General features: G+C 45.8%; 1 protein-coding gene across 5 annotated transcripts in view; it reads right to left on the bottom strand.

The window, feature by feature from the left end:
* Positions 1 to 27466, bottom strand: part of MYLK (myosin light chain kinase) — a 199544-nt gene that overhangs the window by 116899 nt on the left and 55179 nt on the right. For all 5 annotated transcript variants that reach the window (XM_032869493.1, XM_032869488.1, XM_032869489.1 and 2 more), the window contains 2 exons: positions 13763 to 13970; positions 377 to 425 (listed from right to left, as the gene is read on the bottom strand). In XM_032869493.1, coding sequence (XP_032725384.1) covers positions 377 to 417 — 41 coding nt within the window. In that variant the 5' untranslated portion in view covers positions 418 to 425; positions 13763 to 13970. The remainder of the gene's footprint in view (positions 1 to 376; positions 426 to 13762; positions 13971 to 27466) is intronic.

The raw sequence follows: 27466 nt of genomic DNA, 5'->3' as shown, positions 1-27466 counted from the left end.
GCTGGCATGTTATAGCAACTACTGTTACTTATCTTTACCAACAAAGGTTTCCTTTCCCTAAGAAGTGCCCCATATGGATGGCCTCTTCCAGGTCTGCTTACTTAAATGTGACTATTGCCTTGACTGTCAGAGATCCCTGCCGACTTTGGGCACACAGTACACTCCCTCAGTGTGTAGCAGCTAGACCACTCAAAGGGGCTATCCCTACAGGCTAGTAGGTCAGGAGACACTGTGCGACAGCCACATCATATAACAGGGGGCTTTTGCTATTACAACCCAGGTTGCCCAGGAAGACTTATGCCCCAGACCTGTTCTGTCAGGTCAGCAGAAAAAGCTAATGCCCCCCTTACCCTGGTTTGAACATCCCACAACTTACCCCAAGGTTTTAGAAACAGCAGGCTGACCATGCTTCTTCATAAAGCCCCCTGTGAGAAGGAAACAGAGAGAGAGGCTTAGAGTCGGGTCTGAGCCACCAACTTGGAGCAATGAAGGTCAGGAAGAGTCAACCACAGAAGTAGGGTGGGATAATGCCGGGAAACAGTTCACCTTGACTGAGCCCGTCCTGGGCCAGGCAGGACACCAGTGACATGTATCACTTAAGGCTGGTACTAAGTTGTCCTTCTAGTTCTTAAACAGAAGAGAAAAAGGAGTCATAGAGCCAGTATTAGTGCAGAAACGTTTCCATGCACACCTGTTCTAGATCATTCAACCATTCTGCTGAGCCAATGGACCTTCTACTCTGGGAATTATCGGTGGTGATCCAGAACCTCTCTAGAAGAGGACCTCGGTGGAGCGAGGGAGGGAGATGCACATACATCTCTCTCACCGGATCTATTCACGCTGGATACAATCACCATTCCATCCTCCCACGTGTGGCCCAGCAAACAGCAAGATCTGTCCTGCTGGCGCGGAGCAGACCCCTGGTGCTGGGCTCACCAGAACCCACACCAGTAGCTCTGTGAACACTGCGGATCCTGGGTAAGGTGCTGTCATGCCGGACAGGATGTGGTTAAACAGCAAACCCAGTCAGATGAGGGCATGGAGAGGGACCATTCCTAATGTGACCAGGAACAGGAAGTGACCATAACGTGCAGGGGGAAAGGAGGACATTTCTGAGATAGTGATCAGCCTGGGAGTTGTTCTCTTTTTGCCACAAGCTGGGAATGTTTATAAAACCCCACCCAAGGCACACACAGAAAGCATGGAAGTCATTCTCTGAATATCAGCAGGCAACTGCAATGGGAAATTTGCAGGGTGTTTACTGGAAAGGGTAAACTTCCTTAAATTCCAGCACCCATCGCATCTGTATGAATGCGTAGGAAGATGGGAATGGGGGCTGCGTGTTTCCTTTGGCGTATCTGGCTCAAGGATTAAAGAACCTTAGTGAGAAAGGATTAATAGCAAACGCCAGCATTACATGTAAGCTATGGTTCCAGGCCACTGACAATGATTATCCATGTATCTCTATTTAACATCACTCTGTCACGAGTTGTGTATGGTTTTCATTCCATAATGTGGATTTGGTTCTTGTCACTCAATAGTGTTTTCAAGGTTAAAAGGATTTCTAAGCAGATAAAAGGAGAAACTTGTGCAGGGAGGACCCAACTGACCATCACCAGCAAGATGCTGGGGCCCCTCAGACGATCGCCCTCCAGATGCTGGAGGAAGGACCAGCCAGTCAGTCCTTTTTGAAAGTATTGGAGCTGGGGCGCCTGGGTGGCTCAGTGGGTTAAAGCCTCTGCCTTCGGCTCGGGTCATGGTCCCAGGGTCCTGGGATCCAGCCCCGCATTGGGCTCTCTGCTCTGCCTGGAGCCTGCTTCCTCCCCTCTCTCTCTGCCTGCTTCTCTGCCTACTTGTGATCTCTCTCTCTGTCAAATAAATAAATAAAATCTTAAAAAAAAAAAATGAAAGTATTGGAGCGAATGAGAATCCTAAGCTCTGAAGAGGCTCTGGTCTTAGACCAGCACCTTCCTTTCTGGGGCTCAAAATCAAAGGGAATGATGCTAAAAGTAGAAAAGAAAGTTTACAAAGCTGTTCATTTCAGTCTTGCTGGTAACAGTAAAAATTAGAAACAGTGCAAACGTCATACAGTAGGAAGAATAATAAGGAAAGTATACCATTAAACATGTTGAAGAGTCCACGAGACAGGCAGAAATAGGTCACGATATGACAGTGTTTGCTCTTCAGCACGTTCCACTTGGCCAGTGAGCCTCTGTACTCCCCTGAGCTTGTCCTGACCGCCATCTTGCCAGACCCAGGGGGCAATCCTGTCCCCCGGCACTCAGGTGCTCAACAGCATTTGCCGTGGCGCCACTCCACTCCCAAGTGCCTTCTCCTCCAGACTCTCCTGCTCTCACCAGGTTCCGAGTCTTCTTCAACCACCTTCTCTGTTCCACCTTTGCATTTGGGAGTGCCCTGGGGCTGAGACCTGGGTCCTTGCTTTGCACTTCGTATTCCTGCCCCCCCCCAACAACCCCAGGAGGTCTTACATCATCCAATCACTTTAAATATCACCTATAAGCTGATGACTCTCAAACCATGTTCCCATCAGAACTTCTGTTCATTCAACAGAAGTATCCAGAAGAGTGCCCAAATCCTTACAGGATTCAAATCCTTGTGAAATAAAGGGATTTTTATGAAAAGAAGAGCAGGTTACAACATTATCTATTCAGTGTGATCTTAACTAGGAAAAAATAAAATAAAGTATCAAAACACAGGAAAGCAACCAGAAGAAAATGCATCGAAATTTATTAGTAGTGATTGTTTTGGGGTGGTGGGACTATGAGGAATCGGTTCAGCTGTATTTTTTAAAACCTATAAATATGACAGTAAAGACAAAAACAAGAGGAGGTCTAGTTACCAAAAATAAAGAAAAAAAAGGAGGGGTGGGCAGGTGAACAGGGCCTCTTGCACCTGCTAACACCAAAGCATTCAGCCACACACCCAATCACTGAGGCTCCCTCTGAAAAATATCTACGTACCGTTCACGGCATTTTTTTTTTTTAAGATACCTTTTTTTTTTTTTTTTTAAGCTTTTATCCGTTTGACAGACAGAGATCACAAATAGGCAGAGAGCCAGGCAGAGAGAGATGGTGAGGGGGCCAGGCCCCCTGCCGAGCAGAGAGCCCGATGCGGGCTCAATCCCAGGACCTTGGGATCATCACCTGAGCTAAAGGCAGAGGCTTTAACCCAGTGAGCCACCCAGGCGCCCCTTATCATGCTACCTTATCACTCACTTCATATCGGAGCAAAGATTTGATAAAAATTAGACTGATCATCTGATGAAGGGATGAACAAAATGTGGTCTATATATACAATGAACTATTATTCAGCCAAACAGAGGAATAACATTCTGACACATGTATCGACATGCAAGAACCCTGAGAAAATCTGCTAAGTGAGGAAAGCCAGACTCAGAAAAACGTCTGATTCCATTTTGACAAAATGTTCAGAAGAGGCAAGTGGAGAGAGACAAAGTACATCAGCAGTTGCCAGGGCCTAGGGGAGGAGGCAGATGGGGAAGACTGCTCAGTGGGAATGGGCTTCTGTTCAGGATGATGAAAAGTTCTGGAACTAGATGGTGGTGATGGTCACACGACTTGGTGAATTGTCCTTAATGTCACTGAACTGTATACTTTAAAATGGCTGCAGTGGTAAATTTATGTGTGCTTGAACTACAATAAAAAACAGAGTAAGCATTTTTAAGATTCTTGGGAGCTGAACATCTTAATCCAAACGCTAAAATTCTTTTATTCCTTAAAAAAAAAAAAAAAAGCGAAAATATGGCATTGCCTAAAAGAAGAGCAAAAGAACACTGCTTGAAGGTACTTCTGTATCAGGGCGAGGGCAGTTTATGACTGATCCGAAGGTAACACAGCAAGCAGTCAGCTAGCAATGAAATGGGGTGCTTATTTTAATGTGAGTTAACACCAGCAAGTTGACATCAAAACAAAAAGAGAATTTGGGCTAAGATAACTAACAAGGTCTATTTATAGGCAAAAATTTGAAGTTGCAAGTTGTCAGATAAGGCAAAATTAATTTTGTGAAACTATGAAATCTGGCAGAACAGTAAGTCTACGGAGAAAAATAAGTGGAAAGGGGATTAGGATGGAAATGCCAAAAATAGAAGAATAAGTTAAGAGAATTGGTGAAGACAGGATCGAGTTAGTGAGAGGGGAAAAAAAGGCCAAGGCACTGAAAGTATTTAAACAGTTCTCTTAGGTTTTTCAAGGACGAGTAAAAGAGAGTGCTGGCAGGTTTTAGGAGTGAAAAGTTCAACGGCAGGGGAAACTAGCACTTTTTGTTAAAGCATACAGAGACACTGGGTTGGGACAGAGAATGCTGCCGACAAGGGGAATAATGGGATCAAGATGGTAGGAGACCGAATGCTTCCAAAATACGTGATGATATAACTTATCATCCAAATAGGGACTCTTGACACTGGAAGGGACATAATTAATCATTCTCCCAGGACAACAGGAGTAAACCAGGGCTGTTCCTGGCAAATCAGGGAGCAGTCGCCCTGCTTGCAGCCAACTTAAAAGTGAATTTTAAGGATTTCTTAAAACAGTGGTTTTAATCAGAAAAAATGCCCATTTTTTAATAACAGATAGTAATGTCCCCGTGCCATCCATGGAGTTCACTGCTAACGACCCATGTATGATCTCAAAAAGAAAATAAATGAAAGCCCTAACTAAAATATTAACAAAAGATAAAAGGAAAGTAAATTATAATAATACTTATTTCAATCTGTAAGTGTTCAAGCATGACTGTTTCAGGTTGTAAATGCTCAGGTGAGCGAGAAGATATGATGACACTTGCCCTGACTCATGGCCATTATCTGGATTTAAAAGCAAGTGATCAAGCCATGCAAGGTACTAGAAGTCCAGGAAAATGAAAGGAAATAGGTATTCATGTGGACACTTAAAAATAAAAAGAGTTGAAAAAAGAACTATTTCTCAATAAAGAGAGAAAGAAATTAAAAAGAAGAAAAATATTAGGATAGCCTAAAAAGGGGTAGTGTTAAGATCAATGGCAAAGTGGACATATGATATAAAAAAGAATGTATAAGGGGCACCTGGGTGGCTTACTAGGTTAGGTGTCTGCCTTCCGCTCAGGTCCTGATCTCAGAGTCCTGGAATTGAACTACGAGTCAGGCTCCCTGCTCAGCAGGGAGTCTGCTTCTCCCTCTCCCTCCACCTGTCCCTCCTCCTGCTTGTGCTCTCTCTCTCTCTCAAATAAATAAAATCTTTTTGAAAAAGTGCAAAATAACCTTGAAGTAAGATAATATAGCAAGACAAGTTATAGAGCACTGGGATACAGAAAATGAAAAACAGAAGACCGGGTGGAGTGTGTGTGTTGCGGGGTGTGGGGGGGTTGGTGTCACTAACTCTCTCCCCTTTCCTCAGATTTCCATCTTCCAAAACCTGATCTGCGTTTAGATCTGACTCGTTCTTCCAGGACTAGCCCCAGTTCTTCCTCCAAGAAGACATCACAGACCATCTCAGCCTCCAGAGGTCTCCTTCTCCTCTGAGTTTACAAGCCCATGTGTGGATTGTTGGCCAACAAGCCCATGCTCCCTTGGCTGGAGTTGCGCTTTCTCTTAGTTTTTCACGTGCTGATGTCGTATCTGACCAACCAGGTTCCTGCAGAAAGGATTCGACCAAGTACTGTGTCTCCCACACAACATCCCACATAGTTACCACCTCATAAATACATCCGGATGTTGAATCTTAACAGCAATATAATAATGAAATGTGAGGTGAGTAGAGTCAGTCTCTTGAGGGCAAGAACCAACACTTGCTGCCCTTCAAGCCCAGCAATAGCACAGTCACTACCCTCAGATGAATGGAGAGGCTGGAACTGGGAGCCACTGGTTAAGGGTGGGGGAGGGGCCAAGGAATGAGACCAGGGAGAGTGGGGGTGAAAGGCCATAGCATCCACAGTGACGACCAGAGTGGGCCTGGCCAGGGGTACTGGAAGATGCGGTGGAGTATGGTGACTTTGGGAGTCACCCTCCAGGAGCCGAACAGGGCCAAGGGACACACAGCTGGCTCTTCTGTAGAGCAAGGAAGACATGAGACTTTTGCCGAGATGGTCTTGGCATGCAAATATTTCATGGGCAAGAAACCCATGGGGCACAAAGAACGATGTTCATTTCTAACACATTTTTACTATTAACTTTGACGAGACAGAAAAGGACAATGACTCAGAGCATTTTACAATTCTGACTGGATTGTTTAATAGGGCGCAGGCCCCTACCAAAAGGAAGGGGAATCAGAGTGTGCTAGAAACTGAGAAGAGTTTATACAAAATATCAATGGGTAGTAGAATTACAGGTCTGTAGGAAGGTGGAGAATGTAGATTTAAAAAAGACATTACAAGAGAAATAAGAGCACACACACTAGTACATGGAGAATCACAACAGACGTTCCCGAGGTAGACAATAATTGAAGACTCAGCCACTATAAACAGACGTGGGCTCAAAATCCAGAATCTCATTGATCTAATCCAATGTGAAAATAAGAAGAATCTGAGAAATCTGTCCCTGGGAAAGGGGAGCAGCAAAAAAGGTGGCACAGGAGAGTTTCCTACAAATCCCAAATCCCCCAAGAACGCTGGCACCAGTATAGCCAGGATAGTGGTCCCTAGGGCCACTCTTAGCCCTTATGTTCCACGACATGGGGTCACTCTCCCCAGGCTCGCCGGCTGACCCTTTTTCTCCCACACGGTCAGGGAGCTCTGGCTTGTAGGACAGGGGTTTCATGGGGGTGTAGAGAGTGGATGCTGCAGGACAGAGGCCCGGGGGACGTGTGCTTGGGTGGGACAATGTGCAGGAGGCCGACCCTCTGGAAGAGGAGTGCCAGGCCGACCTAGCGGGAGCACGGGCCTTGTTTGGAACAGGTGCAACTAAAAGGCAAAGCATAAAACCTATAGATCTTGTCATCCAGTGGTGGATAAAGGAGGAACAGAGGAAAATCTAACTTTCTGGGATAAAGGGATGAAGTAACAAAAGTGAAACAAGGGAAGCAGAGGTGAGAGGGCGGAGGTGAGTTGCTTTGTTTCACTGGCCAATGTGCTGTTGTTAAAAGATACAACACATTGATCCCTCTGGTTTGGATCTGGGACATGCCTTCTACAAGGAGAGGGAAACAATATTGCTCAATTTTCAGGAAATCGACGCTTAAAGACAGGAGACCAATGGCAGCCCCCTCCCCCAACACACTTTGGTGAGATATTCCGCCTAAGTCAAATCATCTCATTTTCTTCCTTGATCCCCTCCAATGGCTTTCCATCACCAGCGTCTATCCCCTGCCTGCCTCTCCAGACATATTCTTTCTCCGCTGACCCCACTAACTCTCTCACTGTTTCTCACTCTAAATGATGTCTGCATAAAGGCCCAGAACTCTTTGTCTGGGCCCTTATTTCTGGTCTCAGGAGCAGACTCAGCTCCCACAGAGGGCAAGCCAGGGTGAGGGAGAGCTCGTGTCTCAGGAAGGAGCCCTCAAGTGAGGACAGACGGAGATCTGGGATGGTGGAGTGGTAAACACTTCCCCCCTTCAGTTAAATCCGCATTCCTAGGGCTACTCTTCTCCCTTAAATCCCATGATGTGAGATCCTCCTTCCTCTTGCTATCACATTCCAGGCCGTCGGTTACCGGCTGTCTTTCTCACGCATAGTCAAGGAGCTCTTAATTCTACTACAAAAGTTATACTTGTTCCTTGGTTATAGTCTCTCTTTCTCAGCAGCAAGTAGATCTCAGGGGGCAGGGACCCTGTGTGAGCCACTCTGCATTTTCGCCAGGGCCTGACCCAGAGAGGAACAGAGCCACGAATAGGGTGACGGATACAGGAATCTGCTCTTTACTCACTGGAGACATTCTATGATGAGGGGGCATATCTTTGGTTTGTGGCAGAGACAAAAGTGGGCAGCCTCAGAACCCTTCACCTCCAGTGGTGGGGGGAAGCTGGGGAAAGAAGTCCATAGCGTGGGAGAAGGAGGATTCTGCTCGAAGGCTGGAGTACGTAGCAGAGAGAGAAGAAAGAGTGATGCTGGCCAAGGCCAGGTCCAGAAAGGAGTGCGTGTGGTGGGGAAGAGGGGCTAGATTTTTGTCCCTTCTATTTATTTCAAAGAAAACTCCCTAAGAGGAGGGACCTCCTGTCTAAATCTACTCCCGAGTGAATACGTATTCATTATTTTAAATTTTACTTTAAAAAAAATTGTTCATTGCATTCTAATGCAGAGTGGTTAATGGCTTGGAATTTATTTTTCAGAGATGAAAATAACCTTGATCCACATCCTCTGAAAGTACTGCTTTTGCTACTCCTCTCCCCCTAGAATACGTCACCCCTATAGCTTCCTCACTGCTCAGGGCACTGGACATGTCAAGCACGGCCAGGATAACCATGTAAGTTATTATCTAAACTGGGATCCTTCTGAAAGTCAAAGGAGGCTCAATTTATCAAGACATTGGCAGAGTAGGCATAAATCAGATAAACGGTCACCCTAATGATACCCGCCATGCCCACAGGGCTGCAAAAAGGGCAAGTTTTATCACGTTTTATGCTCATCGCCATGCCCCTTACAGGTGCAGATGGGAACATGGCTGTACCCGTCCTCAGGATGATCAATCCCAATCTTGCCAGCGACATGAAGGAAGGACTGGATACGGGCTAGCTCTGGTTGTGTCATACCCGTTCTCTACACATCTTCTCCTGGTTTTGTGGCTGCTTTCTCACAACTTGTGTGCACATGTTCCCATTCTGCCTTTCTAGCCCATATCACATACCACTGCTAGCTTTTATAGCTGCCCTGTGTTACTCAGCTGATATTCCAAATGGATAGTTATAAAAGGAGAAATATGTCAGTCAGATTGCATGAAATACTTCGGGGATATTCTGATAAAGTATTTAGCGCTGGTTAATTTTATGCATCAATTTAAGTGAGCTGTGGGGTGCCTAGATATTTGGTCAAACGCTATTTTGGATGTTGGTGTAAGGGTACTTCGGTGTTGTTTTTTTTTTAAGGTTTTATTTATTTGAGAGAGAGAGTGCCCGCGCAAGCAGGGAGGGCAGGGGTGGAATGAGACGGACAAGCAGACTCCATGCTGAGTGTGGAGATTGACCTGGGGCTGGATCCCACAACCCTGAGATCATCACTGAAAGCAAGGTGAAAGCAGGAGTCAGATACTTAACCAAATGAGCCGCCCAGTAGCCCCTGCATGAGGGTGTCTTTGGATGAGATTAACATTGAAATCAGTAGATTGAGTAAAACAGATTGACATCACTAATGTTAGTGGGCCTCATCCAACCAGTTGAAGACCCAAATAGAAGGAAAAAGTGAGGAATTCCTCCCATGTGACTGCCTCTAAGCTGGGACATGGGTTTTTCCTCTGTGGTTACTTAGACTGAAACATCAGCTCTTCTGGTTTTGGAGTCTGCTGGTCTTTGCACTGAAACAACCCCATCAACTCTCTTGGCTCTTGGGCCTTCGGACTTGGATTAGAACTACACCATTGACTCCCCTGGGTCTCCCGCTTCCGGACTACAGATCTTGGGACCTGTTAGCCTCTATGATTGTGCGAGCCAATTTCTTGTAATGAATTTCTTTCTACATATATAGGTATGATCTATTCTGTTTCCTGGAGTCCCCTGACAGTCAGTATAAGCACTAGCCCACCGGTTCTTGAAGCATTGGTACCCATAGGCAGCAACAGCAGCATCACCAAGAAACTTGTTAGAAATGAAAATTCTTGAGCCCGTCCCAACCTACTAAATCAGAAACTCTGGGGCAAGGCCTAGCGTGTGTGGTTCCAGAAGCCCCTCAGGTGATTCAATATATGCTTACATTTGAGAATCACTGTATTGGGCTAAATATGTCACATCGGTCATTGAATCCTTCCTTGTTCTCAAAGTGTGATGCAGGGACCAGTAGCATGGGCATCACCTGGTACTGGTTAGAACCGCAGACCCTGAGGCCCAACTCCAGACCCATGGAATCAGAATCTGCATTTTCAACAAGATTCCCAGGGGGATCTGTGGGTCCCTGTGTTTGCACTCAGCAATCCTGTAAGGTGAGTATGAGCCATCCTGAGGCCTGGACCTCTTCTGGGCCTGCAAGTTTGGCTTACCCTGGGCTCCTGAGCTCAAGTCTTAAAATTAGCCCTCTATTACTTAAAATGACTTAAGTGACTCCCTGGTCCCTGGAACACAATGGGCCTTCTGAGACTCAGACCATCAAGTCTGGGGCACAGCTGTCACTTCAGCCCTGTCCCTCACTGCACCCAAAGTTCTAGGCTCACTCTGTGGAAGTGACTGCCCGGGACCACTCACCACCTTCTTCATATACGTGGATTTTATTTTTTCTCTGTGTAAGTCTTGTTTATCCCTATTCCAGTGGGACCTTCTAGAGCTATGTTGTCCAACAGGATAGGCATTAGCCATATGTGGTCACTGAGCTCTTAAGACAGGACTAGTCTGAATCGAGATGTTGCTGTAAGTGCAAAATATTTCCCAAAGCCTAAAAAATGTAAAATATTACCTTAATAAGTTTATGTTGATTCTATCTTGGATATACTGGGTTAAGTAAGATATTTTATGAAAACTGACTTCACCTGTTTTTTTGAACGTGGCTACTAGAAAATTTAAGATTATGTATGTGGCTCACATTGTGTTTCTACGGACAGCTCTGCTGGAGAACAAGCCTGTGGCCCCTCTATTAGAGAGGCAAGCTCCCAGAGGGCAGATGCCATGTCTCTTTTTTGGTCTGTACCCAGTCTCTGCAAGCAGCCCCCTGGAGGCGGGTGAGTGTCGGGACTGGCCACAGAGAGCCCTTCCAGGGCTCACTGTAGGGCTGCACCCCAGCATCTAAGGCGATGAACAGTCCTGTCATTGAGGCACTCATGCTCATGAAGGATGTTACATGTTTCCTGGCCCCAGATACCAGACAGGAGATCAGACGAAGGAATATATTCCTCTATTCTCCATGCAAAGATTTCTCTCTGAATGTAGTTCTCAGGATATTAACAGCAGGTTCAAATACTACAAGGCCTCATTTACCAGGTACCTACTATCTGCCAGTGCTGCACCGATCCTTACACAACCCATGGGGCAGCTGTGGGTTCCCGTTTACAGAAAAGGAAATAAGGCTCCAAAAGGTCCAAGTTCCCCAGAGTTAGAAATCAGTGGAGCTAAAATCCAAGACCATTTAACAATAGTGCCTTCTGGTCTGAACCACTAGGGCATCGGAAGTCTTCACATGAATTATACTCTTCATTCTAGGACCTCTGCTCTTTCTGAACAAGGAGCATAGCACAGAGTTGGTGAGCAGGCTGCTAGAGCCCCTTTGTAAGAATTCAGGCTTCCTTCCAGACCTGTGTTCTACAGGGTGGCCTTAAGCCACACACCGGCTGAAACTGGCCTTTGGTGCGGAAGCAGAATGCATACAAGCTCACTCACATTTAAAGATGCTGCAGTCTTTAGGCCATTCTCTGTGTCCTAGGATTAGAAGACATGAAACATCTTCAGTGGTCTGGGCCTGAGTCTCCCCACATGAAAACCAAAGGAGAGGACAGGGTTGGGAGCCTTCTTGAGAGCTCTCCTGCCTTCCTTCCTCCCTGTTGCCCACGTCTCAGCTAAGCAGGAAAAATTTTAGTAGGTCATCAGCCCTAACTTCCTCAATAAAGGCAACTGAAAGAAAGATTTCATATTGCTTGGGGTTTATATACCTCCTCTGTATCCCTAACCCATTCCATTCCTTTAAAACGGATCACAGAAAACAAAGGCTAGCACAGTCTACAGACACCACTGAATTTAAACCCTTGATCTGCAGAAACAGAAGTCCAGAGGTTTAAAGTTACACATATGATTGGCAAAAGTTGGGACCAGTCCCTTGGACTCCTGACTCATAATTCCCCATTCCTCCAGCAATAAACAGAAAGCTAGAAAAAGAGTATTATAGACTGAATTTTTGTGTCAGCACCCAAATTCCTAACCCTCAGTGTGACTGTATTTGGAGATAGGGCCTGGGAGAAGGTGATAAAAGTTCAAAGAGGTCATAACGGTGGGGCCCTACTCTAGCAGAGCTGTTGCCCTTGTAAAAAGAGGAAGAGACACTGGGGTGTTCTCTCTCTGTCGTTGTGAGGACACAGGGCCATCTGCAAGCCAGGAAGGGAGCTCGCACCAGAAACCATACCCCAGCTGCACCTTGACTTCAGACTTCCAGCCTCTAGAACTATGAGAACATAAGTTTCTGTTACTGAAGCCATGTAGTGTATAGTATTTTGTTATGACAGCTTGAGTTGACTAATACAGGGGGGAAAGTAATTTTTGTGAGCCTCAACTCAAAGTTTGGATATTGAAAAGTACAGGGGAAAGCACAGTACCGGAACTGTCCTAGGTGAGGGCCATTCAGAGACTCTGCTCAGGGGCCACTTTCCATCTGGAATGCTCCAGCCCACAGGCAGTTAAAGGTCATTGAAAGGAATGAGTCACTCGGTTAAAGAATTTGGGGAAAGCATCCAAACTATGTGCATTCTGTTCCGTGAAACAGCCTGTCTTTCCATGATGTAGAGAAGCAGGGAAAACATTGGCCCAGGTGTACCTCACCCATTCTGGAACCTTTCCTGGCTACCTTAATCCTCACATACAGTGTCCCTCAAAACCAGGCTGGGAACACTGTCCCCTGGGAGGGAAGAAAGTGAGACGGGACTTCTAGCTTATTAGCCCTTAGAAAGGCCTGGAAGGGTTGAGGGAACCTTGTCATACCTCTGAGGGTCTGACAAACCCCCATGTCCTTTTGGACATCAGGCCTTTAAGCAGCAGCCAGTGGTGTGAACTGGAAATGGTCCCTCCAGTGGGGGGGTGGTCTTCATTATGTGGGGGTTACACTAGCGGCAAAAGAAACAGTTTTACTGGTGGTCAAGTATTTTTCCTGGAAGTTTTAAAGTTAATAAAGTTGATAGAATCTCTTCAGCACACAGGGGGGAAAAAAGACAAAATAATTAGTGTTAACACATTGGTATATTTATCTCCTATATATTTTTCTGAGTTTTACAACATTTGTATAGATAGGCGAGTATTACTTTATAAGGAGGATAAGAAACACTGTTCATTCATTCTTCAAATATCTCAGGGTCTATCCTGTGCCAGGAAGTTTTCTAGATGCTAGAGATACAGCATAAACAATATCAAGAGCCTCGCCTCCTAGTTTCTAGTTAGAAGTGAGGGTGGAGGAGAGAATAAAGAAATGAGAAGCAGGAAGAGAGCTAGAAGAAACTATTGAGGGAGTGAGAGGATGGAGAATCCTAGGATTGAGGAGGTCAGAAAGGGTCAGCTAAGGAGGGGACATGTGAGCAGAGACCTGAAGGAGGTGAGGGCTGTGGACGGAGCTCTTGCTTTGACAGGGAAGGGCAGGAGAAGGCTCTGAGGCTAGCTCAAGGAAGGGCAGGGGTCCTGGCCAGGAGTGGTGGATGGGTCTAGAGAGCCAGGAGGGGCAGTCTGGTCTCAGCCTCAGTGTGAGGGGAAGCCATGGGAAGGCTGGAACAGCAAAATGAGGTGACCTGAGTTTGACATGACTCCTAGGGTGTCTCCCTCGTTCCTCGGAATGTTTTTCCCATTAGATTAAATGGTCCTGAATTCAAGGATGGATGTGCTTTCTCTTGTGTGTTTCTCTTCTGCCCAAGAGAGGGCAGAAGCAGGAGTTGCAGGCCTTGGGCAAGTGGATAGCTCATCTCCCACCACAGTTCTCGCTTCCTAAAACTCACCTTCCACCGTCAACTCCACAGTCACCTGGCGGGCACCACTATCATTGGTGGCTTCACAGGTATACTTTCCTTTGTCCTCCTCCCGGACAGCATGAATCACAAGGCTGAAAGCTCCCCGGATACCGCAGTCCAGAAGGAAGCGGCCCCCACTGGTGATGGGTTGCCCATTTCGGTGCCACGTCACGTGGGGCTCTGGGTAACCCCGGACCTTCAAGGAGAAGAAGAAAGGGTAAAAAGAGCTTACACTTGAGAAGTGGTTCCTATGTGCCAGGTGTGGTTCTGAGTGCTTTACATGTCTTAACTCCTCATTAACTCATAACATTCCTTGAAGCAGATAGGACTTCTGCGACATAAAGAAATGGAGGCACAGAGTGTCTTGTGGTAGATTCCTGAGGTCTCCAAGGTAGAGAATGGCAGAGCCAGGCATCCTGGCTCCAGAGCCCACTACACAAGTGATTCAAGCCTGGTTGCATATTGGAATTCCCAGAGGAAGCTTAAAAAAAAAATGCCACCGCCCAGCTTCTACCTTGGACCAATTAAATCAGAATCCCAGAGGATGAGGACTGAGCGTGAGCATTCCAGACCAGTGCTTCCCATTCGGACATGCCAATAAATCACTTATTAAAATGCAGATTCTGCTTCTCTAGGTCTGGCGCGGGGCCTGAGATTCTTCAGTTCAGACAAGGTCTTGGGCGATGCCGATGCTTCTGGTCTCTGGAAGTCACCTTTGAGTTGCCCAGGATGGAAGCCAAGCTAGCCACACGTGGCCGTGGAGCCCTCCAAATGTGGCTGGTCCTAACTGAGCTGTACGGTAAGTATAAATGACACACTGGGTTTTGAAGACTTGATGAAAAAAAGAATGTAAAATTCACTTGATAATTTGAAAATATGGACTACCTGTTGAAAGATCGTATTTTTGACATGTTGGGTTAGGTGGAATATGTTGTTAAAATTAAATTCACCTGTTTTTTTACTTTTTCAGTGGGGTACTAGAATAGTTACAACAACACCGTGCGTTTGCGTGATGTTTTTTGGGAGCAATGTGGCTTTAGACCACTCTGTCTCCAATACTAGTCAGCAGCTAACATCTGTTGAGTGCTAAGTACTAAGCACTCTTGTAAGTACCTGACACAGGTGACCCTTACAGTGACTTGTTTGGAGAGAAGATATTTCCCCAACGAGGAAAAATTAAGAGAGTTAAATTCCAAGAAAAGACATCACCTTGAGTTTCAGACAAAGAAGTTTCCTTTGAGCCCTGAAACTCAACAGGCCCATGAGAGTGGGCAGATCTTCAGAGGAATAGGGTTCAGACTGGCCCATCAACGTGTGGCCTGGGACCCAGAATGAAGAGATTTTAGCACTGGACAGTGCACAGCAGACAACACAGAAGTCTCCTGAGAAAGAAGCTGTTTGCGTTATAAAATGGTGGTAGCAATAGCTTTCATCTGTGTATCCACTGTAAGATAAGAGACGGCGAATATGGATGGAACAAAACCAAAATTTGCTGGATGACCCCAAACGGAATTCACAAAGAAAGCCTTCAATGACCCCCTCACACCCCAGTAAGGTCAGCAAAGATGCTATATTAGCATAAGGGAGAGCATCCAAACTTGGCATCCAAACACAGTGAGCTCCCTGAGCACGCCAGTGCAGAAACAACTGCATTAACAATTTTAGGGGTCATTGTTGGACTGTGCTTGCCTCCCTTCCCAGGCATCCCACTTCCAGCTCATCCTCAAACCCATTTCTCAGTAGCCAGGATGCAGATGTCTTCCTTGGGAAGGAAGCCCGGAAACACAGGGAAAGTCCCCAAAGTGAATAATCCCCTCTTTGGTTATTCCATAGTCACCTGTCAGCACAACTTTATAAATCTCACAAGGCCTGCCTCCCCATCCTCACTAATTAGTAGTCTGGTTTCAATTTAAAAAAAGAACAACAACAACAACAAAACCCAAAAAACAAAATTCAAAACTTCAAATCAATATTGCCCATCTTATTTATAAATTCTGGAAACAAAAAAATCCCTTTCCTATTAAAATCTAAGCCATATTCATGTCAGAGATTGAGTATCTGTGAGGGAATGCTGAGATTCTGAAGTCTATCCCCTGGAAGCAATCAACAGTGTTTGTCACCAAAGCACTCATACCCTCTCTGAGGTGGGTGGTGGTGAGGCATCTCCCTTCACTTGGACAGATAAGCTCTGACATCTGTTACAATATGAAATAAAGGGTTACTGGTGATTGTCTCTGGGGTCTCTACTCTTTTTCTTTACTGAACAATTATCTTCTGGTATTTCTGCAAATAACATACCTGGCATTTGTGAAATTAAAAAAAATGTAAATGAAGATACGTGTTTCCTTTTTTTTTTTTTTTTAAGATTTATTTATTTGAGAGAGAGAGAGAGAGAGAGAGAGAGAAAGAGGTGGGGGAGGGGCAGGAGAGAGACTCTCAAGCAGACTCCACCCTGAGCGTGGAGCTGGAGATGGGGCTCCACCCCACAACCCATGAAATCATGACCTGAGCCAAAACCAAGTCAGATACCTGACCAGCTGAGCCACTGAGGCATCACATTTCTTTTATATCAGCATGTATAATGAATGTACAGCACATTCATTAATTTGTTGAGGTCCCTAAGGGCTTCCATTCCACACAATGGAAATAGAAGCACTCTACAAATAAACACTATGCATCTTTGATGGTGACAAACGTTGTGTACCCATATAAAATCATGTCATCCTGTGATGCTATCTTGGCAAAGGTTCATATAGAGGAACATCAGACAACAACTACTTCATTAAAGCATGTTTTTAGAAAACAACTAAGGAAAGATACACTTTCCTACAAAAGGAAGCCCTTGGAAGGCTGGTGCTATCCTGAGTTTGCGAATCACTGTGATCTTCTCCTCTACCACATTAGGCATAACCAGCCTAACCTCCAGAAGATGATTACAGAGCCTCCTGTGAGCTTCAGAGAAAGGGAGTGTAGAGCATTGTAATGGGAGGAGAGAAATCATTAACTGCACCAAAGGCATGGTTAGCATTCCATTAGCAAGTACTCTGGCCCCCTGCAGCAGGGTGGACTCTGGTGGCCCGCAGGCCTGGGGGCATAAATGATTAACTGGGGACATGGCAAGTGTTTCCGTCCTCAGGAACTGGGCTCCCTCCTTCCTTTGAATTTTCCTTTTGCTTTCTACACCACCCCTTGCTCCCACCAATTTATCTCTGAGATGCCCTATTAAAATAAATTTTAGATTTTTAAAGATCCTGAAACTGGTGCCTCTTAGAAAGTTGCAGTTTCTAGTGGGACTTTTGTACCACCTTGTAGCTGAAGCACAGGCAAGGATTTCTGTGACCTTGCTTGGGTTCCTAGGTCTGAAATGATTTGCAACTCCAGTTCTTCTATTCCCAATAGGAGAAAAACTTGTTCAACCACTACGTAATATTACCTAAAGACAATCAGCTTCACAGAAACCCATTTTTACTGTCTGCCCACTATCCTGGGCTCCTGGGTGGGGAAGAGAAAGAAGCCTAGGCTTACACCCCTGGCTTGAAGGACAACAGCCCTGCATTTCCTGGGAGCGTGAAAGAAAAACTTTCCAAAACTTTCTTTCCGTGAAAGAAAAAAGTTTCCTGCCTTCATCACAGGCCTTCAGCCAAGAAGTCACAGCGAGCATTTTTACGGTCTAGTCCAAGGCCACATGGAAAATCCCACTGATATTTCGTTTTTAGAGGACTTTCACATATAGAATCTTACTTGATTCCTACAAGCCTATGAGGGAAGTATCTTGGGTTGGGGTATCCTGATGCAGGACCTGAAACAGGGGTTTGGGGAACTCCATCTGCAAATCCTCAGCCAACACAGTTGCTGGGAATGGGTTTACTAGCCTGGTGAAGGGGGTCTAGGTGGGGCTCCAACAGTGTCAGTAATGGCACACGAAATCAATCATAGTATTGAACCCAGAGAGCTGAGGAAAGAGGCCCAAAGAAGTCGATGATTAGCCAGTAAATGGCAGATTAAGTGGAGATCTGGAACCACAGTTTTGGTCTCCAAAGTGACTTGATTGTCTATTCCTCATTGTAAATTCATGTTTTTGGTGAGGCAAATACTGGAAAACCTAAAGCAGTGATAATTGTCATTTCCTAAGTGACACTAAATCTCTTCTAGGTTAAAGCAATATCTGTTCCCCACTTTGAGAAAAGGCCAAAGGGTTCATAGAAGATAAGGCTATGCTGTACTCAAGGCTTGGGTCGTTCCCCTAGAGTAATGACAGGGCAGTGCTATAGACTAAACACTTGGGTCCTTCCAAAATTCCTAAGTTGCAACTTAACTCCCCATGTGATGGTATTGGGAGGTATTAGGATAGGGCCTTTGGGAGGTGATTAGGTTGTGAAATTGAGGCCTGCACGAATGGGATTAGTGGTCTTACAAGAGCTATGCTAAAGAGCTCTCTCACCTCTTCCACCATGTGAGGACACAGCACGAGACAGCTGTCTATGAACCCGAAAGCAAGCCTTCACCAGATACTGAATCTAGCAGTGCCTTGATCTTGGACTCCTAGCCACTAGAACTATGAGAAATAAATTTCTGTTGTTTAAGCCCCCCAGTCCATGGTATTTCTGTTAATGGCAACCTGAACAGTCTAAGATAAGATGATTAGTGCCATACATGTGCCCAAGACACTCCTGGGGTGTTCAGTGTGATAAGGGAGGGAAGCTTGAGGGCTGGGCCAGAGTCCTAGGACTGGCTTGGCTTCCTAGCCCCTTCAGGTTGTAGTTCCTTCTTTCACTGAAGAGAAAACAGCTTCCCGATAGCTAAGGGGGCCTTGGGTAGTATACTGAGGTAACATGCCTCTGAATGGTGACCCACTTAGCTTCCCCTTTTTCCCTCCAGTCTCCTCTGGGTCCAGCCCACAGTCTTCATACCCTCTAATCCTCCATACAGGAAAACCAAGTGACCACAAGGAGACATGCTCATGGACACGAACAGGCAGCCCTGACTTCTCACCATAATGAGTTTTTGGAAATAGCCCCACAGAGGGTCATTCTAAGGAGAATCGTATTTTTGCCACAGCAACCACATTTAATTGGAGGTTGTGTTCTTGAATAAAAGCCTGGGATCGAATAAATCAAGAGCATAACCAATAACTTGTCATAAAAATAAAGATACAGTAACCATAACCCCTATAATAATTTAAAATAGTAAAACTGTGCTCCGGCTCCATAAAATGTCCTCAAAAACCTTTACGTCCTCAAAAGGCCTTTAAAGGGAATGGAGGCTCATTGTGCATGTGTTGAATAATGAGGAGAAAGTGGGCAGCCGACTCAGCTGCAATGACACTCGCCTGTCATATTTGAGAGACATTTTCTTCAGAAGCTGGTGTGGTTTTGAGATTTACTTACTGACTGAAAGTGAGACATTCTTAAAGGCACTAAGTCTCTTGGTTTTTCTCTGACGTGTGTGAAGGGCTTTCAGTCTACTCCAAGGTGCCCGAAACGGGCTACCACAGGCTAAGCCCAGAGCAGTGACAGATTCCCTGTCTCCACAGTGCTGGCAGGACTCAGAGTAACACATCCGCCACCTTAGCTTGATGAGCAGTAGGAAGTGGGGGAGGGGATGATGTTGCCTTTTTTTTTTTTTAAGATTTTATTTATGTATTTGACAGAGAGAGAGAGAGAGAGATCAGAAGTAAGCAGAGAGGCAGTCAGAGAGAGGGGGAAGCAGGTTCCCTGCTGAGCGGAGAGCCCGACGCAGGGCTCGATACCAGGACCCTGAGACCATGACCCAAGCCGAAGGCAGAGGCTTAACCCACTGAACCACCCAGGCACCCCAATGTTGCTGTTTTTGATGATCTCCTACAAGTCCTTTGTTCCTGGACAGGTCTGTCCCAGTATGCGTACCGCAATACCAATATATCAGCCAGGTGGGGCAGGAGATGGTCCTGAGGCTCTGTCCCCACTGCAGATGGAGGGAGACCAGGAGGAGAAAAACCAGGACAGCACTAGGGTCAGGGTGAAAATAGGCAACCCGGCAGGACGCTGGAGAGCTTCTCACAGAGAAGCTGTGAGCCATGAGCGAAAAAAACCTCAGGGCGGAAAACAGCAGACTTGAAGTGTTGCCGAGGGATATCTGTTTGAATCTTGTTAAGTCACTGAATTGATGGCGGGAAAGGCTGAGCACAGCAGATGGACATTACAGAAACCGGTTAGGTGGACGTCTCCCCTGAGCTGGAAACATCGATGCTGCCACACAACTGTCTACCTGCTTATAATTCTCTGACTGCCTACAGCACATGACTCTGAACTTCTTACCCATTTTGAGGCAGCTTCCTATATAATAAATAAATTCCCTTATGATCAATGATGACTAGATCGGGGCTGGTGATTTGAAAACTGAAAAAAGAATAGGAAATAGACCAATGGTGCCATGGAGGTAGTTGAAGAAGAAGTCTCTGCCCCAACTGTAAGTCCAAGCTCACTCAGATAATAAATGGATATGATGCCCAGAAAGGAGAATGAAAACACCAATACCCCAAACAAATCAGACCACAAAAAATGTCTATAAAACTGACGTCATGGGTATATTATGAGGGTGAAGACTGAAGGGCGAGCCACGGGCATGGCATGACCACGCTTAGGGGCCTGAGTCTATGTCAGCAACTGGCACGTGGCCCTGTAGACAGGCAGGCACTTTGAATTATCCTGTTGCCAAAAGTCAAAGGCCTTAACTGAACACACAGAATCCATTAGGAAGAGATCAGCCTGGCCAAAAACAGCAATTAGCGAGAGGCTGAGGCTGCTGGATGCAGCCTGCCCCTAGCCCAAGTGGTGAAACAAGGAGGACAAAAGAGGTGCCATGAGAAATGAAATCAGAATGTCAAAAACCATTCCTCAAACTGGCTCAGTAATGCCACACATGTCCTCAGGGTCTGATGCTGAAAGTCTCCCTCTGTGATCACTTTCTACAGCAAGCTTTTTTTTCTGTGGACCAAGACACAGGCACCTCCGCACCCCTATATCTGCAAGTCTGAGAGTGCCATGTTTCTTCCATTGAGAGCACAAGGCAGGTGATGTCTTGGCAGTCTTGGATCACACAAGGCCCTCCTGTATCTTTCCCCCCGAAATTCTATTTCCTTTTATTGAGATCAAGCTTATTAATGCATGCACCTTTTTGATTTGATTCCCTTCTAATGATACAAGCACCTAAAAACCTCGGAAGCTGTCCAACAAAGAAACAGAATCCTAAGTCTCATCAGACACCTGTCACACTGATGATTTCCTAGTTCCTCCAAATTCATAGTTTCCATATAACACAAGCGTCCTCCTATTTGCACTCGAAGTTCCTCTGGGGCGGCTGGGGATTATTCGAGCCTTACCAGAAGCCTCTCTACACAAAGCCCTGGGGTTCTGGCTTTACTAGCTCTCATGATGGCTTTCAAGGACATGGCCTCTCCAGTGGTGAGGTTGGCCTAGGAGCTCACCCTTTCCGCTACTGAGTTGAGACATGCTCTCAGGTATATTCAAATATTAATAGGAGGCCTGTGGCATCATAGACGCTTACCAAGTGAGTTCTCTGGTTTGGTTTTGACTTGCTCAAGGTCTCCTGCCGCATACCCATCCCCCTCTACCCACTACATGTGAGTCAGGTGGGAATGCCAGTCAGCTGCTTCCTGGATGACGTGCATGGGCCCAAAAATGGACATGTGGTCCGAGCCAGAAGATAGAGCTCTTCCCTGCAGTTTTCAGTTAGAATAAAGGGAGACCAAAGCTGTCTCTTTTCACAGAGATCCCAAGCTGGGCAGATGAAAGCCTAAAGCTGTCTAGAGCCGTCCTCTTCCTTCCCTGCCCCCCATCTTCTTGCCCCCTCCCAAGAGGAGGAGGCCATCTGATGAATCAGACGTCACAGACACAGTGAAGAAAAGAGATGGAGACTTTGCCTGCCAGAACTGTGCTGGACCCAGGATCACTTGTATAAGATAGCACATCACTTTTGCTTACCCCAGCTGGAGGTGGTTTCTGTCACTTGCAGACCAGAGTCTTGATGAATATGGCCTCTGGAATCAGACATACCTGTGTATGGATAGTGTCTGCCCCAGTTACCAGCTGCCTGACTGTGGGCGAGTGATTTAACTTCTTTGGCCCTCAGTTTACACAGCTCAAGGAAGGGATGATACCAGTCACCACTGGCACGGAAAGTTTATGACCAAATAAAATAAGCGCAGGTATGACAGCCATTAATAACAACTCAAGGTCAGAGCTTCTCTCTCCTCCTCAAAGTAATTCTTCATAATAAGGTACCCCAGAACCCACTCAGCTCCCAGCTTTATTAACAGTGCCAAAATGCCCTAAGAAATATTAGTCCTTTAAACTTCCAGCCTTGGCAGTCCCCGTCCTATACAATTCACATCCTTAAAGACAACCTCAAGGTATTACACACTCCACTGGATAAAAACCTGACACTTTAACTGAGAACGCCTCTGCTTTAGCCGAATTGGCTCATTATATTTACTGGAGAGGTGAACCCTGCTTGAAAAGAGATCACTGTTTGTTTTTTTTTTTTATAAGATTTTATTTATTCATTTGACAGAGAAAGACACAACATGAGAGGGAACACAAGCGGGGGGTGGGGTGGGAGAGGGAGAAGGAGGCTTCCCACTGAGCAGGGAACCCGATGCCTCAGGGCTCAATCCCAGGACCCTGGGATCATGACCCGAGCCGAAGGCAGACGCCTAATGACTGAGCCACCCAGGCGCCCCTGAATCATGTAACATCACAAAGCACATTTTGAAACGAATATGCAGCGTGTGGTTTTGACTGCCCCATTCATACCCTCCTGTAATACCACGTGCACCTTTGAGGCCTAGACGATCCCCGGCTTTCTGCCTCACTGACTAATGCGGCCCTGGAATTTCAAGAGCATGGTGAGTATCCGAAAGGAAATAAATCTGGGGTAACACATCTGGAGTCTCTCGCCGGTCATGGTTGGACCTGGAGAGAGACAGACAGACATACTTCACAGGCAGAACGGGAGCAGCAGAGGACGGCTCCCCAAAGAACACACACGCTACTTGGCAGTGCCTCCTTACCCCTTAAACAGCAGACCCTGGATCCCATGAGACTCTGAAACTGGCCACAGATCATACTGGAAAGGTCCTCTATGATAAGGACTCTCTGAGAAAGGGAGGTGGTTCTGTTTAAGAGCAGAGGTGGGCAACAATGAGCTGAGGGTCTTGAACCCCAAAAACCTCTTGACTTGGCCCCTTTGGCTTGATTTCTGAGTTTTGGTCTCTCCAGGCTCATCCTCTGACCCAACACCTGCTCCCCCCACACACTAGCACACAAAGCACGCATTCCGCCTGGATTCTCCCACCTGGCCGGCTGCGAGGGGGTGGGGTGCAGCACGTGGGGTTTGGAATGTGGGGATCTTTCCTGCGGCCTGCATCAACAGAGCCAGGAGAGTGTCTCTGGGATGCTGTCAGACGACACCTAGCGCAAGAGGCAGAGAGCGGCCATATGAGTGTGCTACTTTATGGCATGATGTCGTCTCCAGGCTCCAGCTGTCCCAAAGCATCCTGATCTGCAGAGAGATTCATGCCAGATGCAGAGTCAACAGCTGCTTCTCGTGCAATGTCAGCATCTGACTGCCTGCCAGGCCGAAAAACACAATCTAACATGCTTTTTAAAAACTGTTTTTATTCTCACCAAGACAATACATGCACATGGTCAAAATGTCCACTGGTACCATAAGTCATAACAAAAAAAAAAAAAAAAAGTCTCTGCTCTACCCCTCCCACCCCAAATTCCACTTCCTTGAGAATGTCACCTTCAACTCTTGCCGCCATTTCTGAAAGTGTTTCTTTTCTTCCGTGTTTCTAAACAATAGCCCTTACACAATGACTACTTTATTCTTTTTAATTTTAGACATCATTTCCTAACTTCTCTGTGTGGAATCTGAGCTTTTAGCTCTCTAATCCCTCTCCCTCCATAAGCCCTTTCCCAAGCCATAATCATTACATCACAATTTTTATGTCAACGTATAGTGTTTTTTCATTTTAACTTTGCTCACTGCAAAATATGTTACAATTCAATTTCTTGAACTTTTCCTTTTTTCTGGAGTTAATAACTACCATACTTTGGTTTTTCGTCATTCTTTAAGAACCTCAACTTCTTAGGAGAACTATAAACTTCTCAGCAATGGTCAAACACATCCCATAACTAATTCACCACTCGCTTTTATTTTTTCCTCCTTTGGACATATCCTTCCTGGGATATTCTGTCCTCCTCCTCCAGTCTACGCTGGATGCTTTCCCAGCTAGATGCACAGTGGTCCTTCACCATCTCTGGGGCATTTCCTAGTGTCTATCACCATTTTGGATAAACACAGCCTTTTCTAGTGGTTTCTCAAGAATGAATGCATAGAAGATTATAATTTTTAAACCTGGCATTTCTGAGTGTCAATATTCTAACTTTATACTCAACATACAGTTCATCTAGGAATGGAATTCTAAACAGAAATCCTGTTTTCCTTTGGCATTTCAAGGGCATTGTTTCATGGCATTTGAAGGCAATGCTGCTGGGATCCATGTTGCTACTGAGAGATATAATGTCAGATGGATCCCTCACCTCTCACGTGCTGAGTGTGCGTGTGCGTGTGTGTGTGGGGGGGTTTAAACTTCCAGACTCTCCCTTTTTTCTCCGACAGTCTAAAATGTCATGATGATTTGCCTTCATGTAAGTGCCCTCTTTGTTCCCTTATCTTATTGGCTCTTTGGTTATAGGTCTTCTCATTATTGGTAACACGTCTTTCATTTCTTGGAATTTGTGTGTTTTGACCATTTTCTCTCCACTTTTTTTTAAATGTTCTTTTTAAAGAACTACTATGAATTGGCCATTAGCCCAACTAGATGAGCTTCTGCATTTGTTTTCTCACTTACTCTTCTCTCCCTTATTTTTGTTCTCTCCAGGAGCTTCTCTCATTTTATCTTCCAGTTTACCAAAGCTATTATTTTGGCTCTCATTAACTTCAAAAACTTCTTTCTTTTTTGGCTTTTCAAAGCTGTTTTGAATAACATCCTCTTCTTGTTTAATGGAAGTAAAATCTTACCTCTAAAGCAAGATCAAATTTCTTCAAAGTTTTTTGTTTTCTGTCGTCTCTATTTCTACTTGGTTCCTTTTCTGATTCTTCTTGTCTCTCTCACAACAGAGGCTTCCCGTGAACATGTGATGACCCTTCACTGATTCTTCATATGTGAAGAACTAAAAAAGCTCGATGCACACAGGCAGGGCCTTGTCAACTTGTGGGACCTCCCAGCAAAGGGACTGGGTAAAAACCCTCAGCGACCAGTATCAGTGGATGTTTTCTCTTGAGATGATCCATTTCCACAAAGAAGACTCTTGCTGCTTTTCGTGGTAGAAATGGGGACACAGTAATTACATCTGTCAATGAGCATTTAGGATTCAGAGTGAGGGGAGGCCATGAGGCTCTTATGCCGACTTGCCGTTAGCCCTCTCCCTCTCGATTACAACTGCTCACCTCTGCCTTCATTGTACGTTGTGTCCAGGAGTTGAGAGCTGGTCAGGTTGTTTCTTCATAGAAACGTACAGTCTTTCAGGGTGTTGGGGAGGAGCAGTGGCCTGGCACATGGGGCAAAGAAGGGGGCCCGGGGCCTAATGGCTCCTTATTAGACTTTTAATCAACCCTCCAGCTTTCGGCTCCACTCTGCAACCCAGGCCTTTGAAAGTACTTGATGCCTCCTCTTGGTCAGCCATTAAGGAACTCTCTGGCACAAGCTGACTTTTTTTTCTTGCTGTCCATTCCCCAAACCACAGACCCAGCACAACATAAGAGGCTGAAACCCAAGCCCGCCAGTCATCTATTTCACTTTCCACTGGCCACTCACCTGACATCTCTCATCTACTGCTATTTCTGTTGTCATAATTTCATAATTTTCATCTTCTTTTTATAAAAAGACATTTTAAGAATGATCATTATTTAGAAAGAAAAAAAAAAACAGAAAATAACAAGTCTTGGCAAAGAGAAACTGGAATCCCCGTCCGCTGTTGGTGCGAATGCCAACTGGTGCAGCTATTGTAGAAAACAGTATGGAGGGTCCTCAAAAAATGAAAAATAGAACTCGCCTATAATCCAGCAATTCCACGTTTAGCTCTAAACCCAAAGAACTGAAAACAAGGCCTGGAACAGGTATTTGGATACCCACGTTCACAGCAGCATTATTCAGAACAGGAGAAAGGCCGGAAGCAAGTCAACTGTCCATGCAGATGAACGCAGAAAACGAAGTGCAGTACGTACGTCGATTGGAATAGGAGTCAGCCTTAAAAGGGAAGGAAATCCCGACCCATGACACAGTGAATGAGCCCTGAAGACATGATGCTGGATGGAGGAAGTCAGGCACAAAAGAACAAATACAGTTTGATTCCACTTTTTAGGAGGTACCCGGAGTCATCAAAGTTATGGACACAGAAAATAGAATGATCGTCTTTTGGTGGGGGGAAGTGCGGAATCACTATCAATGGTAAAGAGTTTCAGTTTCGCAAGGTGAAAAAAGTTTGGGAAAATGGGTGGTGGCTGTGGTTGCACAGTGGTGTGAAGGTACTTGATGCCCTTGAACTGGACACTGAAGCATGGTCAAATTCATGCTGTGCACATTTTACATATTAAAAAGAAATCAATGCAAAAGATCTGATTAATCTCTGAATTCTGTTTTGTTTCAAATACTTGTAAGTTTTTCCCTTTGCCAAACACTACATTGCTTATCACATGATGGCTTTATGTTAAGTATTAAAATTAAGAAATAAAAGTTTGAAAAAATATAATTCAGACCAAAGTCACTTCTCTATTTAAAAAATTTCCAGTGGCTTTTCATTGCACTAAGAATACAATCCAATGACCATGGCTCACAAGGCCATGGGAGACCTGATCCCTGCCTATGTCTGTGCACAGCGCTTCTGCCACATCGGCTTTCTCTCTGGGCCAGAAAATAAGATGAACGTAGCAGGCCTCCACCCAGGAGTGGCTCCCGGCCGCCTGGATGACAGGGGTACGCACTCTGCCAGAGCATATGATCAGCACCACAAATGAGGCTTGCATGGAGGACTGTGGGAAGGTGGTGGGGAGGAAGGAGCTCTGTGGCTGTGTTGCTGCCAGTTGAGTGGGAATCCTGGGCCACCTCCCAGGACAGCACTCTGACCCAAAGGAGCTAGGCCCAGGGACTAAGAGGGCTGGGTTCCTGAGAAGCAGCCATTCAGGCTTAGAAAGAAGATGGCTCCTCCCTTTTGGTAGCCCTGCAGGGACCCCATGCTGGGATGGGCCAGGAGAGGTGACTCCCAAGCCCAGGAGGATGCCAGGCAGGGCGGTGCAAGTGCAGGCTGCCAGAGCCCTGGGGCCCCCTCTATTCTCTGAATCTCTCCCCACAGACAGTGCCAGTGTAACCAGAGCATCCCTCCTTAGCCACTTCTGCGTGATCTATTCTGCAGCGATGTTCTTGCCTAAGGCATTGTTCAGGGATTTTAGGGCAGGGCTTGAAGGGACACAGGAAAGAGAGGAGAAACAATTGCCAAGACCCTCAAAGGAGGTCCTCATGTGAGCAAGCAAGCCCATGCATGTGGTGCTTCTCCGGGTGTTTGCTGGTGGCTTGTGGGGGGCTGGGGAATACCAAAGGGGTTTGAGTCCTGGTTTAAAATACACATT

Source organism: Lontra canadensis, unplaced genomic scaffold (genome assembly GCF_010015895.1).
Source record: "Lontra canadensis isolate GAN:19392208 unplaced genomic scaffold, GSC_riverotter_1.0 scaffold38, whole genome shotgun sequence".
Taxonomy (NCBI): domain Eukaryota; kingdom Metazoa; phylum Chordata; class Mammalia; order Carnivora; family Mustelidae; genus Lontra; species Lontra canadensis.
The sequence above is the reverse complement of the archived record's forward strand: the minus strand, read 5'-3'. Positions and strand labels throughout refer to the sequence as shown.